Genomic DNA, 13,839 nt, shown 5'->3' with positions numbered 1-13,839 from the left:
TCGTCTTCTTATGCAGTAACAAATCAGAAAGACCTTTTCTATGGCGAGTTAAAATGATTCTTCCGTAACTTCATTCCCACCCCGAAACATCTCTTGGGCTTTGCAACCTTTGATGTGTTTGTTTTTAGGCAATTTGAAGAATTTGAGGGTCTATGGATCAAAATCCTATGAAATTCATCCCAGAATTAACTTGCACCTTCAGGGGATTTCAGCTTACCAATTCACAATATATTAACATCAAAGTCATATATAAAAACCTCATGCAAATATATGCTAAAGATTTTACAAGGCTCTGTTCCCATTGTTCATTGGGATTAAAAACATCTTTTGAGATTAGCTCAGTGAAACGGGACTTTCGTGTCTATTAATTTCCGGAGGGCGTCCTTCACATCTTTATTCCTCAGGCTGTAGATCAGTGGGTTCAGCATAGGGTTGACCACTGTGTAAAATACAGAGGCCACTTTGACAGTTTGCCTGGAGTTTTTGGAGTTGGGCACGCAGTAGAGGGAAAGGATGGTCCCATGGAAGATGGTGATGGCGGTCAGGTGGGAGGCACAGGTGGAGAAGGCTTTGCGACGCCCACTGGCAGAACGGATATTTAGCACGGTCACAAAAATAAAAATGTACGAGGTGAGGATGATCAACAATGTACTCACCTCATTGAAAGTGGCAAAGCCAAAAAGCAGCAGGTGGGGAATGAGTATGTCTGAGCTCGAGACAGCAATGAGAGCAGTATATTCACAGAAAAAATGGTTGATCATGTTATGTCCAGAAAAGTTTAGCTGGAGCGCATAACAGAGGAGAACCAAGGGACCAAACATACCCCAGAGATATGAGCCAGACACCAGCAGGGCACAGAGCCTCTGTGACATGACCACCATATAAAGCAGAGGGTTACAGATGGCCACAAAGCGGTCATAGGCCATCACTGCCAGCAGGAAGGATTCCGTCACCACAGCGGTACAGGACAGGAAGTACTGCAACATGCAGCTGAAGTAGAAGATGCTTTTATCCGCCATGACCAGGTTCTCAAGCAGCTTGGGAGTCACGATGGAAGAGTAACAAAAATCAACCAAAGAAAGGTGGCTGAGGAAAAAGTACATGGGAGTGTGAAATTTGGGGTAAATCTTGATGATTACTATCATCCCAAGATTTCCTACCACGGTAATAATGTACATGATCAGAAACACGAGGAAGAGAGGAATCTGAAGCTCTGGGTAATCTGTGAAGCCCAACAGGGCAAAGGTTGTCTCCGCACTCAGATTTCTTACCACCATCACCACAGTGCCCTCGAAAGGAGGTGAGGGCGACGGGATACCAGAAGAGGTGGTTTCTGTCAAAGAGAAGCTCTATGGAGTTAGTAATGAATATTCATGGGACTTTATGGTAGACAGAAAAAGAGAAGCAAGAGTTATCAGTCTTAGTTTCTCCCATACAGAACATGCCTCATGCAGATAACTGCTATGGGTAGAAGAGAGTCTCTGAGCTGAGTCTCTGAAATGTCTGTGCGTTTCCATGGCACTTTTTGCACAGTGCCCTAGGCATGTGGGGTGGAGGGCCACTCTGCCCTAGGCTGTGGGGTGGGTCTCTTTAAGATAATCACCTGTGACCGACAAACAATAACCAGCCCCTAAAAAGCAAGTAAACCATCTAAGGTGTTATCAATAGAGATGTTAAAAGGATTTAAATTCCCTGGTTAGCTTTCTATTAAAGACCAGCCCTAGAGGTGCTCATTGGCAATCCTGTCTCAACACTGTTGGAACCCCTGTCACTCCTGAGAGCTTTTTCTGTATCTTCACTTAATAAACTTCTATCCCTTTACACACACACACACACACAAACACACACACACACACACACACACACACACACACAGAAATAATAACCAGGGTTGTCTGGGTGACTCAGTGGGTTAAGCTTATGCCTTTGACTCAGGTCATGATCCTCGAGTCCTGGGATCAAGCCCCATATGGGGTTCCCTGCTTAGCGGGGAGTCTGCTTCTCCCTCTGCCCCTCCCCCTGCTCCTTCTCTGTCTCTGTCTCTATCTCTCAAATAAATAAATAAATAAAAAGAAAACATTACCATATTGCAGTGTGTACATCCACACATTAGCTACTAGTGTAACAAGTGCATAACCAATAGTAAATGTTTGCACATAAATGCATAAACTAGTGAAAGAGTCTAAAAAAATATGCAATGCTTGTCCCAGAACATACATTGCTGCTATACTTTGCCTGTATACACAAATCAATTAAAATCTTTAAGAAGATATGTTTCTATTCTAAGGTCAAAGCAAAATGTTAGAGAAATCTGGGAAAGCAGTATAGCTCTCCCATTTTAACACCTTTTGTTTAGTAAAGGCTATTTCTCTCACTGAATAGATTAGCTCCTGAGGGGTTCAGAAGGACAATGCATGCTTTTGACTTCTGAGTGGAGTATACACTTTATTAGGGTTTAGACCTGAAGGGTTAGCTTCCCTTATAGTCCAGGCATTGGATAGATAAGTCTACGGGTCCCAAGATTTATCAGATAGGAGTCCTCTCAGAACTAACTCATTTGTGAATGTTTATATGCCAATATCAGGTGCATCTAAAGAGGGTGTGAATAAATATCCATTTCCAGCTGGTAGGTTAATTCCATTATTTATAAAATGGTTGGAAATTGACTTAGAGCCAAATATTTCCATGAATGGTAACCTTTCTTTAATATTGTTGTGTTCACAATTGAATAGCATTTACGATGACTTAACACGAAAAGCAAAATAAAAGAAGACCCTCGTTACCATATCAGGAAAATAATAATCCCACATTTTCATAGAAAACCTGAATAAACTTACCTACTACAGAGAAACAGGCCACCACCCCCCTGTTTCTCTGTAAGCTGAGTACAACTGGTCCACCAAGGCAGTTATATCTGACTCTGTAGCCCTAGGGACTCAAACTCTGGAGAATCACTAGCAAGTTGTTCCTCATAAGCATCAAAACAGGTAATTAAGGCCAATGTCAGGTGTTGTGTACAATTTTTAATGACTAAAAAGTCTTTGAAATTACATGGAAAAATTGCAGCTTGAAATTGACTACCAGGCTTTGTTGGCACATAATTGAAATGTCCTCTGGATGAATAAAACTAAGGTTAGGTAGCATTTCCCCGATCCTGCCCCATCTACACCAAAATTCAATGGGCTCCTTGATTTTTCAGGGGGCATATACCAATTTTAGGCAAGTTATTCCAACCCACTTAAAAAGTGACCCAAAAGTCTGTCCATTTTGAGTGGGTCCTGGAGCAAGAGAGAACTCTGAACAAGTCCCATCTACCATGCCAGCTGCTGTATGACCCAGCACATGCAATTGCCATTGACGTGTATTTGCAAATAACAAATTATGTAGAATTTTGAATAAGCCTCTATAGTGAATTACAAATCAAGCCTTTGGGATTTTAAAACAAAGCATTGACTTCCTTTGCAGAAAACTGTTCACCTTTTGAGAAAGAGCCTCCAGTTTTTTCATGGACCCTAATAGAGACTGAATGATCTGACAACAGGCTACCAAGTTACTATGTAACCTACACTCCCCATCATGAACCGGATGTTGTCTATCTCACCAATCCTTAGCATCAGGGTTGCACAGCAGTTAACAGCCCTCCTGTTCCTGAAGACAGAAGTAAACTGCACGAGCAAGTGATCCAGATACCTACGGTCCATACTCCTGTTGTATTGCTTTCTCCTTCAAAGCCTGGCCTTGTAGCCTCCTGAGTTATTCCCTACGGCAGCCTGAATAGGGAAGAAAACGTTGGGCCTTGTTTTCAGATGATTCTGCACAATATGCTGGCCCACCACACACCACACACACACACACACACACACACACACACACACATACCAGTTTGTAGCTCTACAATCCTGCCCTGGGGTGTTCCTGAAAAACATCATTGAAGAAAAATTCATCTAATATTCAGAAACTCAAAAAGTATGCCTTGGACATTGGAATAGTTTTTTTCACACTGGGTTATGGGCCATCTCTGTTGTCAATCCTTTAGAGGGATGGAGTAATCACCTAGAGGATGTGATAGATGCTCTAAGCCTGAAACCAGGATACATTGCTATTTCTCCAATAATTTGTGGGACCCAGAATTCATGGGTCCAGGGTGGAAATGGAAGTGGCTCTTCTACCTGTGATCCTTAATGATTCACCTGCTAAGTCTCTGCTTCCGGTAAGAAACCATGAGCTGTAGTGGTTTAGAGGAGTAAGGTTTCCACTAAGGAGCACAGTGATGGATCCATGAAGCTGGAATTCTGACTTGTTCAACCATAAATAAATAAGTAAGTAAATAAATAAATAATAAGCAGTAGGAGGGATGTTAAATAGATTCTGAGGCTCTGGAGTAGAGGCACGGAGGTACCTTACAGCTTCCTCTCCCTGTCTTTACACACTGTCCTGAGATCACCATAAGGAAGCCAGTGTAACCTACTAGCAAATGAGACACTGTGAGAGAAACTGGGGCACTCCACCCAAGTCAGCACCAAGCCACCTAACAAAAGAGTGACTACATTTAGTTTTAAGCCCCAGAAGAGCTCCCAAATGATTGCAGCCACATGGTGAGCCAAAGTGAGACTGGCAGAAGAATCCTGCTGTTAAGGGCACCTTGATTTTGGCTCAGGTCATGATCCCAGGGTCATGAGATCAAGCGCCACATCAGGCTCCATGCTGGGGCGTGGAGCCTTCTTAAGATTCTCTCTCACCCTCTGCCCCTCCCCCAGGCCCCTGCAAATATGCTCTCTCTCTAAAATAAATCTTTTTAAGAAATTAAAATATAAATATTATATATATAAAGAATACACATATAATATATATATATATATATATATATATATATATATAGGCATACATACATATATATATAGAGAGAGAATTGCATGTGGTTTAGGAAGCAAGAGAGAACAGCGGAATCCCTCATCTTTTGAGCACTATAGAGATCCCTAAACAATTTCTACCTTTTCTATCCTTTCTCTCATCTCACAGCTTGTTCTCAACATCAGCCAGGGTTTTTCTTTTAAAATTTTAGTGAGACCAAATCATTCTTGTAAACCCCTGTGGTGTTTCCCCATTTCACTCAAAATAAAAGCCGAAGTTCTTCAAATGTACTACAAAGCTCTGCGTGATCATGTCTCCTGCCTTTCTGACTTCCTGTCCAGCTGTTCCTCACTTGGCTCACTCTTGCAGACACTTTGTCTGCAAAGATTCGAATGACTCAAAGGAAGTTTAAAAGGGGAGTATATTAGGACCACAAGGACGATGAAAACTTTATTTCTTTAATTTAAATGTTTCACGTATTTACAAAATTGTGCTTGTTGTAAAGTTTCTGCAATTATTAAAATTTCATAATTAAAATCATTTTATTTTAAACATCTTCAAAATAATTTTAGTAATGATTCACATTGTTGCCTTTGGAAGAAAGGAGAAACAAGGAGTTCATTCTATAGGCTCTCTATGGACTCAATACACAGTCATGAGTCTACACCAGCTGAACTTTATTTAAAATAAAATCTGTTGGGTTAAAGTCTTGCTACCCAGAGTCTGGTCCAGTGGCTGGGATCACCAGCATCACTTCGATGTCTATTAGAAATGCAGAATCTTGGGGCGCCTGGGTGGCACAGTCGTTAAGCATCTGCCTTCGGCTCAGGGCGTGATCCCGGCGTTATGGGTTCAAGCCCCGCATCAGGCTCCTCTGCTGGGATCCTGCTTCTTCCACTCCCACTCCCCCTGCCTGTGTTCCCTCTCTCGCTGGCTGTCTCTGTCTGTCAAATAAATAAATAAAATCTTTTTTAAAAAATGCAGAATCTTGGACCCCCTACATCCCCACTGCACCAAAATCTGCACTTTATAGCACCCCCAGATGATTTGTATGAATAACAAAGTTTGAAAATCACTGTTTCGATACTTTTGGTTTAATGGAAATTCTGGTGATTTGGCAAGATATTCCACTAAACTAAAAATAAGTGAATGAATATACTCAAATATTTTTTTTCTGCCTTTCTCTCCATGGTTGCTGATCACCTATTTTCCTCTTTTATTCACAAGCAATGTAAGTCCAAAGAGAATTCATCCCTTCTCTATTCACAAGCCAACGTGCCACGATGTAGATAATGAATCAATTAATTCTTGGAAGAGGGAGTGTATATATTTTGTATCCTTTAAAAACACAACTCTGCACACACACGGAGAAAGAGAATCATACAGTCCTCCCAGGCAGAAATAAAACAGAAAATTGTTTCATTTCCCAAAGTGAGCAAACCCTGAGTTGCATTATCTGGAAAGTGTGCAATATAGTATATTAGTAATTGCTCAGAATAATAAGGTAAAGTTATGTGGAATCCCTAATTTACAACTGAGGAAAACTAAAATTTGGATACCTGTTTATTTTATGTTTTATAATTGTTTACTTTCACATGTAAGACCAAGGTTTGTGTTACTTTTACAGCGTAAGATGAAGTTAAAAAGTCATATTTATGATAAACACACTTGCTCTCGGAGATGCAATTATTGTTTAATTTCTGAGATAATGTAGAACAACGTTGCACGTCTGCACAGCGCATGTCCTGGGAACCTTGTGTGATTCAAACCATGATTAGCAAGAAAGAAACAGAACATTTTGATTTTTTTTAAGTCAGTCACTGGGTTAAGACCAACAAATGGGTAATCAATTTTGTTTTATTTTTTTAAAAATCTTTATTTATTTACTTGAGAGAAAGAGAGTGAGGAAGAGAAAGAGAGAGAGCAGGAGCCAAGCCAGGGAGTTGCAGAGGGAGAGGGAGAAGCAGACACCACTGATCAGGGAGCCTGGCAGGGACCTGAGCTGAAGGCAGATGCTTGCTTAACCGACTGAGCCTCCCAGGAGCCCCTGAATAATCAAGGTTAGAGAACATTTCAATCAAAAGAGTTGCAACCATGCCATATTTGTCTGGCAAATGAAAGCTATGCCAGCAGGTAAAATGTATAATTAACTAAAGATTAACCTTAAAAAGCAAAACAGGAATTATACAAACTATGCTTGAAATGTATTACAATATTCATTGTGTTAGTAAATAGCATTTACAGAATCATTTTTGATGCATCGAGTTGTGAGACATGTGAGATAAATAACTGAATTTTTTGTTTTTGGTCCCCTTGGTAATCCTTTTGTAAATCTGGGTAAAATAATTTTGGTTTGGTATTCAAAGTCATCATGTTTCACATCACTTCCTATACTGTAATATGACCGTGACAAAAATGAAAACATAGGGGCGCCTGGGTGGCACAGCGGTTAAGCATCTGCCTTCGGCTCAGGGCGTGATCCCGGCGTTATGGGATCGAGCCCCACATCGGGCTCCTCCGCTATGAGCCTGCTTCTTCCTCTCCCACTCCCCCTCCTTGTGTTCCCTCTCTCGCTGGCTGTCTCTATCTCTGTCGAATAAATAAATAAAATCTTTAAAAAAAAAATGAAAACATAAGTAGTGAGGGTGACGACCAGGCCGCCCAACTCATTGAATATGGTGATAACGAAACGAGCACTCTGCCGATGTAGGGGTCAGAGCGGGAGACAGAGACAATGACCGAGTGCTCACAGACAAAGTTATTTATGATGTTAGACCCACAGAAGGATAATGTCAGGAGAAAATAGATGAGTGTCAGGGAAGAGACTATACCCCATGCATAGGGCCCTGCTGCTAAGGATGCACACTGCTTTTGGGACATGACAACCGTGTAGAGAAGAGGGTTACAAACAGCCACAAATGGGTCGTACGCCATCCCTGCCAACGTGAATGTTTCTGCCACTGCACATACATACAAGCCAAGAAGGACTGCGTGATGCAGCCCATGAAAGAGATGGTTCTGTCTTCTGCCACCAAGTTCTCCAGCCGTCTGGGTGTAACTGCTGGAATAACAGAAATCCACGAAGGACAAGTGGCTGAGGAAAAAGCACATGGGTGTGTGGAGTTGGGGACTGACCCCGATGATCGTGATCATGCCCAGGTTCCCCACCACAGGGACTGTGTCCATGGTCAGGAATACCAGGAGCAAGGAATCTGGAGGTGTGGGTATCCTGAGAAGCCCAACAGGGTGAATGGGGCTCCAGCACTCTGATTTCTTTCTGCTAACAGCATGATCGCGGCTGGAGGAAAACCTGAGATAAAATAAAAATAGTAGCAATGATAATAATGACAGCCCATTTCTATGACATTTACCATGTGGCAGGCATTGTGCTACAACTTTAAAATATATTGATTCAGATCTTCAAATAACACTGTGAATTATAAAATAAGGAGCCTCATATTTTGCTTAAGGTTGGGGAGGCATGTGCAAGTTAAGGAACTTGTTTGAGGTCACACAGCTTATTAGTGATGAGATGGGTTTGGAAGTTGATCCCGAGTGACAGAACACGAATTAAGTTTGGGACAGATAGAAAAGTACTGTGCGTTGTTGTAGAAAATATGTATCTTTCACAGGGCCATCATTCCGAAGATCCGTGCTTTTTCAGAGCACTAACATAACAATGGAGATAGATTTAGCACTCAAATTTATAAAGGAAGGATCGGGAGTAAAACATTAGAGGCAATCACAGCTCCTGAGTTAGGATGGTCAAACTGAAACTCTATGGAAGGGCAGTGTTTAGAAGCCACCGCAAGAATTTTCAAGTTTTCAACAACAACAACAAGGTGACAGAACATAGCCCCGGCTGCCTATCCTCAAGCTGTCCACTGATTTCATCCAAATGCTACAATAATCGCTTCAGTGGTCCAAAAACAATGTAGCAACCTGGTAAAATAAATAAAGTTGCCTTTGTGTCATGTTGGTTCCCTCACTCCTGTGTTTGCTTTCCTACTTAACTATTTTCTCACTTAGTGTCACAGATGCTTTCTGCATACTCTGTAATTATACCTTTTAACGTTCTATTCATTTTTAATCTGATAACTTTATCAGGCATGCATAATATTAAATACTGATGGAATATCTGAATTGGGCAGCAACTGAAAATGTGTTTTGCTCAAGCCTCTCAAGCTAGAGAATATGGCAAGAAACACCTATGGCTACATAATCACCCTGAAAATTTCTAGTGGGGACATTGGTTTCAATTAAAGCTACATATGTGGCTATTATTATTATTATTATGTGATTATTGTCTTTGTTTATTTGTACCTGTTATTTTGAGAAAGCAAAGCATCCTGTATTCACAAACCATTTGTAACCACAGAGGTATCTTTCTTTAATCATTTAACAATAATTTTTAAAAAATAATAAATTAACCAGTAACAGGCACATGTTTGAAATGTTTAGATTAAAAATAAGAAAAACTATTAGCATGAATCTCATAAACAAAGACACCATTTAGTTCTTTCTGACCAGATCAAGGTAGAAAGAAACTATTATTTCCTTCATGGCTAACTGCTATTTGTTAATACTCATGAAAATGTTTTTTCTACGTGCAGAAAACGAATGGGTGGGAAAGTGACAAAGAGCTAATGAAAGAAGCATGTGCTTGAAACCTAGATTTAAATTCAATTTCAGGCTTTGTCAGTTACTATGCGATCTTTGGTGAATGACTCAAATTTTCCGAGCCTCGATTTCGTCAGTAATAATGACGGGAAGATACATACTGCACTGGTGTCCAAGTCTTAAATTAGGAAATAATGTTCATGCACTTAGCACAGAGTCTAAAAATTGCGGAATCCAGGAGATGCAGGTTTATGCACTTTCACCCTTTTAAAAACATTCCTAGTGCTATGACTAACTAATATTATTTTAAACCCTTATATTGTCAGTATAATTAAATTTAAAAAAAGAAAACAGATCAAGGGCCAAAGTGGGCAGCAACACACATGTGGGTACAATTTGGGGCACCACGGGGAAGCCCAGCTTTCTTTTCTGAATCTCCTCTTGACTCTGTTCATCTTATTTTGCCAATCACTGTCCTTCAATAAATTCTCTCTTTTTCCCCCTTTGCTTTCTCATTGTTTTCTGACTCTTTCTTGTCTTCGCTATCCAACCTCAGGTTGGCACCAAAGAAGACTTAGCAAACTGCAATCATTACTCAGTGGACTATAGTAGCCAAGACACAGCCAGCTGCCCTTGGCGCTGCCAGCTTGCACTGGGCGAACATCAAATTCTTCTTCACTTGATTACTGTGGCTATTAGGACAGTCGTTAGCTCTGGAAACTTGGAGTTCTTTCCATCAGTTAATTTATCAAATCTTAATGTCTCTGCTCAGTTTTACCCAAAGCCTGACCCAAGCCATTCCCCTGCATCCAACCTTCTTAAAGCCAATATTCCTGTCTGATAATCAACAACAGATGCTCGTATACTGTGGCTTATTTGATTTTTTCTTTTCTTTGACCTGAAATAACCTCCTGTTCTCTGGTGTACTGATGCCACACTTGTAATATATGAAACATTAAATGAAAACTACTATCCCAAAGAAATTTTCCCTTTTCACTCCCGCAGTATTTTCCACATTCTTGTTATACCTACAGACATTACTCTCAGGGAATCAAAATTCCATGATCTATTGTGTTCACTATGACTTTATACATACAATTCTAATGTCCTTCTATAAGATTTTGAGATGTTGAGGACAATCTCAGATTTTATAATATTCTTCTTATATTTTCAGTATGACCACACTATGCTTGCTAGGCACATGGTGGATATCCTCAAGGTTAAAAAACAGATGATACCCTAGGAAAGGGGGAAGAAATCGAAGCTCAACAATGTGAGCTTGCAGAAAGATGGTCTCCAGAGATAGCCTGGCATTTAGACTAAGAAGACTGTTCCCTGTCTCTAAGGTTGTAAGACTTCAGTGTCCCCCTTATTAATGAAAGATTACACAAAAGAGACCAACTGACCTGAAGATCCTTTTCCTGTTATTAACAGTATCCAAGGAAGTTTCCACTCAGAATTCAAACATTATTAAAAATATTAAGAAGTTGGTAAATATTGCAGGAGTAGACAATAGTTTTTAATTAATGTGACAGGAATATATTTCTTTCTTAGGATCTAGAAAAACTCAGAGAAAGGTGAGAGGGAAGGAGGGAGGGCGGGCAGGAAAGCGGGAGAGAGGGAGAGAGAAAGAGAGATAATCTGACCCCGAGGAACAAAGCATAGGGTTTATGTATGCCTCCATGACCTCGGGAACTTAGACCCTAGAGAATTTGTACTGAACAATTTCTTTTTTACATCAAAAAACAGCAATTAGATTGAATTTTAGCTTGTGTGGCATTTTACAAGAATGTAATTTCTTCTAAATCACTATTTAGAAGACAATGTTTCATCAAGCCTACCTCATGAATTTCCTCTAAAATGTAATTATAGGAAATATACAATTTGACTTAGAAAATATGGTGACTATAGTAAACAAGAGAAGGATAAATCATCTAATATACAACCATTCAGAGATAACTGCTGTTAACATTTGCTGTGTGATTTTTCTATTTTTCTCTGAAAAATGTGTTGTCTTGAGATGCATAAACAACATAATTTGGAGTCTAGCTTTTTCAATTAACATAAAATGATCATTTTTTTGTCCATGGAAACATTGATTTACTTCATTAAAACTAATTTGTGGGTTTTTTTCCAAATATAGATAATCTATTCTTTCAAGGGTATATTAACACAATTGAATATTATAATCTTTTTGTGTCTGTACATTCTTAAAAATGACAAATGTATTTTGGAGGAATGTTTCTCTCTAAAACCAGTGGGTGTCAACCAATCCATTGGTTCTACTTTACCCCAATACCACCCAATGAGATCCATTCAGCATTGTATCTGGGCGCCTCACAACCTGACCAGCTCTTGCCAGATGTTACCAGGAACCCCTAACATAACAGAGGCTGTTTTATCACAAGGAGTAGAATTATTTATTGTAGATGACATGGCCTTGCACAGAATCCCAGGGGTCTGCATTGATTTTCTCCCAAAGGGGACTGGCAACAGGTCCACATTGCCTCTGCTCCCCACCACTGGCGCCCCCGTACCCTAGGAATGTGCATTGTTTCTGATTTCCTTTTAAAGTTAGAAAAGGGGGCACCTGGGTGGCTCAGTTGGTTAAGTGTCTGACTCTTGGTTTCAGCTCTGGTCATAGTCTTGGGGTCACGAGATCGAGTCCTGTGTCAGGCTCTGTGCTCAGCGGGGAGTCTGCTTGAGATTCTCTCTGCCTCTCTCCCTGCTCACATGCTCTCTCTCTCTCTCTCTCTCCAAAAAGTAAATAAATAAATCTTAAATACATAAATAAATAAATAAATAAATAAATAAATAAATAAATAAATAAATAAATTGGAAAGGGAAGAATACATCCATCAAATCAATGGTCGCATGCTAGTACTTTAAGCCATATTCATCTGCACAAGGCCAACTATTGCGTTGAGTTTTCCATGGTCTGTGGTTATTCTCCAAGATCAGTCTGGTTTCCCTCTGCTTGAAGAACTCTTATGACTTCTTTTCCTGGCAGTCACCAGCTTTTTCCTTCACATTCACATTTTTGCTTGTTCGGGGAACAGGCTGAGCAAGTTTGGCCCTTGCAGAGGGAAAATACTGAGAAAACAATCTAGCAGTGCTTTGTGGACACACAAGAAATTCATTTGATCCATTTATTTAAGAATTTAGTGATAAATTGAAAACTAAAGAAAGCCTAAACCCACAACCAATTTTCCCTGCAGGGCATTTGCTGTGTCCTAGGGTGCTGCGGAGGCTGGGTGTCTGAACCAGAGAGGCAGACTGAAACGCCCTATAGAAATTCCATGGTGTTTAATGGAAAAAAAATTAAAAACTCACTAGAGAATTGAGACCTTCCACAAAGGCTTGACCATCTCCCATCTCCCCCCTCACAATGTTTGTCTGGCTATTAAGCCGCACTGGGCGGCAGAAGAAAGAACTAAATCCGACACCGGAGGGGTGGAGCCTGGGCATTGCACGCTTTCCGATCTGAGGGAGGTACTTACCGGTTAGGTCTCAGGCAAAAGCCAACCACACTCGAGCAACAGGGATGAATCACGGATGGTTGATTTTAACGGTTTCTTTACTAAGCTCTGGAAGACCTCTCGTCCCCCGTTTATATCAGCAGGCCTTCTAGGACTTTTATGAGAAATCATTCTTCTAACTGTCCTCTGTTTAAAGCCAAGAATACCTGTTTTCTTGCCTTGACCAGATAATGTACTCATATATGTCGTGTCTGTCTTTTCTCACAATTAATAGCAATTTAAAAACCATTCTTTTATAAACGAACTACACCCTTACCTCGACTCTCAAAAGGACAATTCCATGAGGGCTGTTAAACCTCATCTGTAGGGTTTTCAAAGTCTTGATATAAAAATTCGCCAGAGGCCCAATGAGAAGGTCATCAAAGGCACAATGTAGGACAAGATTTACATACGTTAACAACTATATCTATATAGTATCATACTTTATTTACGTATATAAATATAAATTTCTCAATCTTAAAGTGACAAAATCTTTCCAGATCTTTCCTGCCTTCTGTTTATCTTTCAGTGGCCTATGGAAAAGGCTATTTATGAAAGCAAAGTTACTCCTATAAAAATTACTTTTTATTTATTTATTTACTTATTTATTTAAAGATTGTATTTATTTATTTGGCAGAGAAAGGGAGAGAGCACAGCAGGGGGAGCAGCAGGCAGAGGGAGAAGCCAGCTCCCCGCTGAGCAGGGAGCCCAATAGGGGACTGGATCCCAGAACCCTGGGATCATGACCTGAGCCGAAGGCAGACGCTTCACCGACTGAGCCACCCAGGCGCCCAGAAAAACAACTTTTTAAAGGAGCAAAGTCAAAAAAGTTCATAAAAGGGAAACATAT

At 40.3% G+C, this 13,839-nt stretch overlaps 1 protein-coding gene and 1 pseudogene across 1 annotated transcript; both read right to left on the bottom strand.

The window, feature by feature from the left end:
• Nucleotides 1-338: 338 nt before the first annotated feature.
• LOC123784941 (olfactory receptor 5D14) lies at nucleotides 339-1,277 on the bottom strand. The gene has a single exon (XM_045786481.2). It carries the CDS (start codon nucleotides 1,275-1,277, stop codon nucleotides 339-341), a length of 939 nt encoding a protein of 312 aa, XP_045642437.2.
• Nucleotides 1,278-2,908: 1,631 nt separating this feature from the next.
• On the bottom strand, nucleotides 2,909-8,141 carry LOC123785237 (olfactory receptor 5D3-like; annotated as a pseudogene).
• Nucleotides 8,142-13,839: the final 5,698 nt, after the last annotated feature.

The sequence above is a fragment of the Ursus americanus genome, chromosome 24, assembly GCF_024610735.1.
Source record: "Ursus americanus isolate L20-20 chromosome 24, mUrsAme1.1.p, whole genome shotgun sequence".
In the NCBI taxonomy this organism is placed as follows: Eukaryota; Metazoa; Chordata; class Mammalia; order Carnivora; family Ursidae; genus Ursus; species Ursus americanus.
This window is presented reverse-complemented; position numbering and strand designations above follow the sequence as displayed.